Below are 6,895 nucleotides of genomic sequence, written 5' to 3'. Positions count from 1 at the left end.
ATACAGTGACATTGTCTGATTCTGATTCATCTAGCGATGCTCGGAGCAGTGTGCACACTCCCCTGTTTATGAACACTAAAGATGGTGGCGGAGGTCAAATTGTTTGACCCATCAGCTGCCTTGTCAGGGCCACCAGCAGCCGTCCGGTTAGTGGCTGTACGCTGGATATATCTCAGCAGATATTACACTTTGATCTCGCTGATGGCCTGAGGGCTGAGGACTGGTCAGAGGCAATACTTCTTATAGAGGTGTTGTTGCGGCTTTGACCATGGGCACCGACTTAATTCTCTTGGGCGGGATTTGTTCTCGTGAGCTTGATTACCACTTTTATTACTACAACAGGCTGTGTCCCCTCTCCATGCAACAGGTCCTGCGTGTCAGCTTAGTCCAGATCATGACTGCCTACACTGGCCACAATGGGTATACTCCGGACTGCCAGATCCTCCTTGGAGAGGCAGGAGAGGTCCTGACTTTGGTATAGTGCCTGTCTCTCTGTACAGAAGTCTAGCTGCTACTCTCACTGTCCAAAGTGTAACATTTCAATTTAAAACAACGATCATAATTTTCCTCCACGAAAGCTCCCTGACCCCATAAGTTCAAAGTAAGTTTATTATCGAAGTAGGTAGACCATATACATCCCCAAGGTTCATTTTCATGCTGGCACTCACAAGAAAATAAAGAAATGCGATAGAATCCATCATATCCCAAAGAATGAAAAACATCCTATGTGTAAAAGAGGACAAATCGGGCAAATAATAAAATTAAACATATTATAATGAGAACATGAACTGCAGAATCCCTGAATTTGAGGCCACAGGCTGTGAAGTCATTTCATAACTGAGGCAATGAAGCCACACATGCTGGTTTATAAAAAAAACAGTTTTTTTTCTAAATTTCTCACTTCACAATCTTCACAATTTACCACAAATACCTGCTAACAGTTTAACCACCTCTCACTAATTATAGCAGGCACTGAAAGTTTGTTTTGTTGTAGTTGCCAACACTACACTTCCTCTGTTACAGTAACTTTATTCTGCATTCTGTTATTGCTTTTCTCTTGATGTACTGATACGATATATGTTTCTGTATGAATGGCTGAGTTTTTCACTAACATGATAATAATAAATCTGTATATGTGGGAAATCCTGAGCAACGCACACAAAATGAGCTAACTGCTCATTTCCATAGATGCCGCCTGAACTGTTGAGTTCCGCCAGCATCGTGAGTGTGTCGCTTTGAGTTTTTCACTGTGTGTCTGTACACGTGACAGTTGTTGTGTTCTTTATATTAATAAGTACCGTGGGTTACTAAAAAAGAACCATATTCTGAAAGAATGGAACTTTTATTTAACAACAACCACACGTGTCTTACAAAGCCATGTTTTCTCGATCATTCTATCATTCCTGCGCATGCTCAGAACTCTCTCCAATCACGTTCTTACACGTCATATCACCACAACAGTAATAACTCGATAAACCAATTTGTTAAATATAACAGAGATGATGTTGCATTCTAGAGTAATTTCACCCACTGTCTCACTGTTGTAATAACTATAGAGCTTCTTGATGTTTTCTTTCTTATGTGTTTTCTACCTAACATTTAACTCATCAAAGAGCTGGTTCAGTAAGTGACAAGGGCTGGCCTGCTGTCTGTGAATAAAATAACTCGTCTCGTCTGCACCCTGCCACAGGGAAGCTGTTGGAATTGAATTTTATCTTCTTATCTCCACAGAATCTGATATTTCTGTGGACATGCAGCAACAGAATCAACAAGAGCCACATATTCCGAAAAATCAGAAATAAGATTCAATGATACTGTAAGATCCAGTTCTATCCAAAGGCACAATGTCCTCAATACCAGTGTTTTGTGACACTACTGCCACATGAGATATAATTGCTGTGATATTATTGATGGCGGTGGACTGCGGAGGGGGGATTGGGCAGTGCACCTACTTTCATTCACTAAGGTTGTGCCAGTGACTTCAATCATACAGAAATAATTGGAGAGGACTATACGCTAACCCTCTCTTACAGATTTCAATCCTGAGACCCCATGGTCTCTATAAATATTCTGTCTTGATTTAGACATGAGAGTTGAAATTGTTATTTTAGAATCTCACTTTTCAAAATGGGTTTGCATCTCGCAGTTTTGCTTGCAGAGAACAGATTCTTCCATTTGTCACCTCTCAGATATTTTATGGTTTGAAGAAAGTTGTATTTGCCAGATCCCAGCAATGCAGCCTTCCCTTACCGTAACCGACTCTGACCCTGGTGGCAAAGTTCATGGTCGGTTAGGGTGACAATGCGGTCACTGCATCTGCAGGAAAGGAGTTCCTGGGGAGTTGGAACCAGTAGTGAGGTCAGTACTATTGACCTGGACTACATGGGCATTAAAATGGGCTTATGTTGAAGATATATTAAAATAAAAAGACAATTCTGTCACAACCACAGGCTCTACCGTTGGGTCTACGCGTCCCTGCAGGTTTGGCAATTGTGCTGGGAATAACTGGCAATTATGCATGCTCCAGATAGTTAGTTTCATTATAGCGGGATTTAACTCTCTTATTTTTGTTGAAATCTTGTTGAGGCTTGACTAAATGCAAGGAAACATTATACTCCATCCCCATCTGAGAAAGAGGACTACTGCCTCAACTGATGCTGGAAAAGAGCGATATTTATTTAGTACTGCCTTCTGCCCTGTCTTATGAGGATAGGTTGAGTGAACTAGGGCTTTTTTTTTGGCCAGAAGGAGAATAAGAGGTGACATGACAGAGGTGTATAAGATTATAGGAGGCCTAGGTAGAGTGAATAGCCAGCACCTTTTTTCCTTGGCTTTTTTCCACACCAGATGTTCCCACTTTCAGCTCTCTTCATCTCATGTTCTCCGTATTTATTGCTTATTTATTTATTATCCTTCCTTTCTTTTTGTATTTGCATGGTTTGCTGCCTTCTTCAGTTTAGTTAAACACCCATATTTTGTGGTCTTTTATTCATTCTGTTATAGTTATTATTCTATAGATTTATTGAGTATGCCCACCATAAAATGAATCTTTTCTCACTGCTGTCATTGGGAAGAAGGTACAAGACTGTCAGCCCTCACAACTCCAAGTTCAAGAACAGTTACTAGCCGCACAGCCATCAGGGTCTTGAACAAAGGGGATAACTACACACACTTGCCTAACCATTGAGTTGTTCCCACTACCAATGATCTCCCTTTAAGGACTCTTTATCTTGGGATCTCATGTTGTCAATATTTATTTCTATTTATTTATATTTGCAATTGCAGTTTGTTGTCTTCTGCATTCTCGTTGATCTTTCATTGATCCAGGATAAAGAAACCATAAAGTGACAATTGTCATCTATATCAATGATCTGGATGATAATGTGGTAAATTGGATCAGCAAATTTGCTGATGATACAAAGATTGGAGGTGTAGTGGACAGTGAGGAAGGTTTTCAAAGCTTGCAGAGGGATTTGGACCAGCTGGAAAAATGGGCTGACAAATGGCAGATAGAGTTTAATGCAGACAAGTGTGAGGTATTGCACTTTGGAAGGACAAACCAAGGTAGAACATACAAGGTAAATGCTAGGGCACTGAGGAGTGCAGTAGAACAGAAGGATCTGGGTATACAAATACATAATTCCCTAAAAGTGGCATCACAGGTAGATAGGGTCATAAAGAATGCTTTTGGCACATTGGCCTTTATAAATCAAAGTACTGAGTATAAGAGTTGGAATGTTACGGTGAGGTTGCATAAGACATTGGTGGGACCAAATTTGGAGTATTGTGTGCAGTTTTGGTCACCTAATTACAGGAAGGATATTAATAAGGTTGAAAGAGTGCAGAGAAGGTTTACAAGGATGTTGCCGGGACTTGAGAAACTGAATTACAGAGAAAGGTTGAATAGGTTAGGACTTTATTCCCTGGAGCGTAGAAGAATGAGGGGAGATTTGATAGAGGTATATAAAATTATGATGGGTATAGATAGAGTGAATGCAAGCAGGCTTTTTCCACTGAGGCTAGGGGAGAAAAAAAAACAGAGGTCATGGGTTAAGGGTGAAGGGGGAAAAGTTTAAAGGGAACAATAGGGGGGGCTTCTTCACGCGGAGAGTGGTGGGAGTGTGGAATGAGCTGCCAGATGAAGTAGTGAATGTGGGCTCACTTTTGACATTTAAGAAAAACTTTGACAAGTATATGGATGAGAGGGGTTTGCAGGGATATGGCCCAGGTGCAGGTCAGTGGGTCTAGGCAGAAAAATAGTTCAGCACAGCCAGAAGGGTCAAAAGACCTGTTTCTGTGCTGTAATGTTCTATGGTTCTATAGTTTTACATGGATGAGAGGGGTATGGAGGGATATGGTCTAGGTGCAGGTCAGTGGGACTTGGCAGCAAAATGTTTCGGCACAGCCAAGAAGGGCCAAAGGGCCTGTTTCTGTACTGTAATGTTCTATGGTTCTATGAGATTAGTGGTGGTGGGTACATCTCAATGGACATGTAGTTATCCTCCTTGTTCAAGAGCTTAATGGTTGTGGGGTAGTAAGTGTTCTTCATCATGGAGTTGTGATACTTGAGATTCTTGTACCTTCTTCCCAATGACAGCAGCGAGAAAAGACTCACTTTACTGTTCTATAGATTTGCTGCATATGCCTGCAAGAAAATGAATCTCAGGGTTGTATATGGTGATATATATGTCCTTTGATAATTAAATTTACCTCTTCACTTTGTAATGTACGACATTTCAGTTAGCTGCGGTTTGATCGTCAGACTTCCTGCTGCCTTCTTCCTCAATTTTATTTCAGTTATTTTGCTCCAAGGACAGAGAGTATTTGGCTGGGTCTCTGCAAATAAAGCGATGTGGATTTCGATTCTGCTGATTAGTTTCCTACCTGGTGAGTGAAAGCCCGTGCAGGATGTTTGCATCGTCTGTGTTAGGTTGGGTAGTGTGCGCCATTTGTGCAGCAGAGTGGTTCCCTGGATTTAGTAGAGTACAGACTTTAAGTGGGAAGGGGGTGGTTGATGTATGTTTAGGATGAGATAGGAAAGATTTAAAAAGCACCTGAGGATTACCCAGTGGATTGTAGAAGGAACTGATAGCAGTATTGTTTAATGCAGGTACAGTAGTATCATTTAGGAGACTTTCTATTAAGTACCACAGAGGGGTTGGTCTTGGAAGGAAATGAACCAAATGCAGAAAACTTAGACTGACTATATAGGCGCTGTGCTCAGTGCGAACTGGTTTGGCTGAAGGGTGTCTGTCCATGCTCCATTGCTCTAATGTGTGTAGACATAAAAGACTGCAAATGCCAGCATCCAAACTTCAAAGCAAATGTCTGGAGTTCAGCAGGTTGAGTAGTATCTGTGGGAGGAGGGAAATTGTCAACATTTTGGGCCGAGGACCTGCATCAGATTGAAAGTGGAGGTTGGAGATACAGTCAGCAGCTACTTCTTAGGAACACTTGTGTAGTTGTTCGTTAATGTTAAGTATCTAATTTGCCAATTATGTGGCAGCAACTCAGTGCAGATATGGTCAAGAGGTCAGTTGTTCTTCAGACCTACTATCAGAATGGGAAAAAATGTGATTTAAGTGACACCATTGCGGTAAGAAGGGATGGGTTGAGTGTATTAGAAACTGCTGATTTCCTGGGATTTTCATGGTCTGTAGAGTTTAAAGAGAATAGTCTGAAAAACAAAAAAACATCCTGTGAGCAGCAGTTTTGTGGGCAAAATTGCCTCGTTAATGAGAGAGGTCAGAGGAGGATAGTCAAACTGGTTCAAGTTGACAGAGTCATTGTTCAATTTCTGAATCTAGTCAAGACTTTCAAACATAGTGGGGACCATTTTTGAACTATTTTCAAAATGTTTGATTTGCTGTTAAAGTACAGATGTTGGCTAATAACATATTTCACTATACGATAAGGACTTTTTTTCCTTTTTTCTTTCTTTACCAAACAACTTTGATCTTGGTAGTGGGCTAAGATTTTTTTGTATAATAAAATTATCACATTTTGATATTACAATTTAATTTAATTTACATAAATATAGGGCATTGAGCTTGCAAATGTGATTCAAATATAATGTATTTGGTTTTATTTTATCCTTTGACTTATATATCTTTTTGTACTCTGGATTCTTCTATGTAGAAATTAATAAAAATATTGAAAGGGAAGTTGACAGAGAAGTGACAATAATTGAAATGACCAAACATTACAACATTGGTAAACAGAGGAACATCTCTGAACACACAGCATGTCGAACATTGAAGTGGATGGAGTACAACAGATGACCCCAAACATGCACTCAGTAGCCACTTTATTAATAAAAGGGGTACACAAAGTGGCTTCTTTAATAGGTACACAATAAAGTGGTCACTGTCTGTAGTGTAAGGAGGATAAAACAAAGTGTGAATCAGGGTCCAATAGGTGGTAGAGGGACCAAGGGGGAAGTGGGGATGGAGGAGCCAGGAGGGAGAGGGTGATGTTGGGAGACAGAGGCATGTGGGTGGGAGAAGAAGCAGACATGGGAAAAAGAGGTAGGTGTGGAGAATACTGCTGGCAAGTGTTAAATGGGAAAATCTGGTACTAGAATCTGATCTCGCAGTGCAGGGATTGCAGTGAAATTCAGCATTATTCTCTTGAATTTGGTGTCTTTATGGGGCCATTTCTGGGGGGGGGGAAATTAGTAGTCAAGATTGATAGGTCTGTATTTATGGGTATATCAGATTGGGTAGGGATGTTAGCTTTCCATCACTATTATGTCTTTGCAACCCTCGTAAGATTTTGGTAACCACCTGGAGGTCTCTTGATCATTATAATTATTTTATCGTTGTTGATACATAGTTGTTAATTCCAGAATTAAATAATCAATTGTATTAAATTGTCAATGCCCCCTCATGAAATT

At 40.4% G+C, this 6,895-nt stretch overlaps 1 protein-coding gene across 1 annotated transcript in view; it reads left to right on the top strand.

Annotated features, from left to right (window-relative positions):
- Nucleotides 1–4,724: 4,724 nt before the first annotated feature.
- LOC132380892 (titin-like) overlaps nucleotides 4,725–6,895 on the top strand; it is a 112,398-nt gene continuing 110,227 nt past the window's right edge. Inside the window, exon 1 of the mRNA XM_059949809.1 lies at nucleotides 4,725–4,887. Within this exon, the coding sequence (XP_059805792.1) occupies nucleotides 4,725–4,887 (163 nt within the window). The remainder of the gene's footprint in view (nucleotides 4,888–6,895) is intronic.

The sequence above is a fragment of the Hypanus sabinus genome, chromosome 25 (genome assembly GCF_030144855.1).
Source record: "Hypanus sabinus isolate sHypSab1 chromosome 25, sHypSab1.hap1, whole genome shotgun sequence".
Taxonomy (NCBI): Eukaryota; Metazoa; Chordata; class Chondrichthyes; order Myliobatiformes; family Dasyatidae; genus Hypanus; species Hypanus sabinus.
Note: the sequence above shows the minus strand (reverse complement) of the source record. Positions and strands in the feature narration are given on the sequence as shown.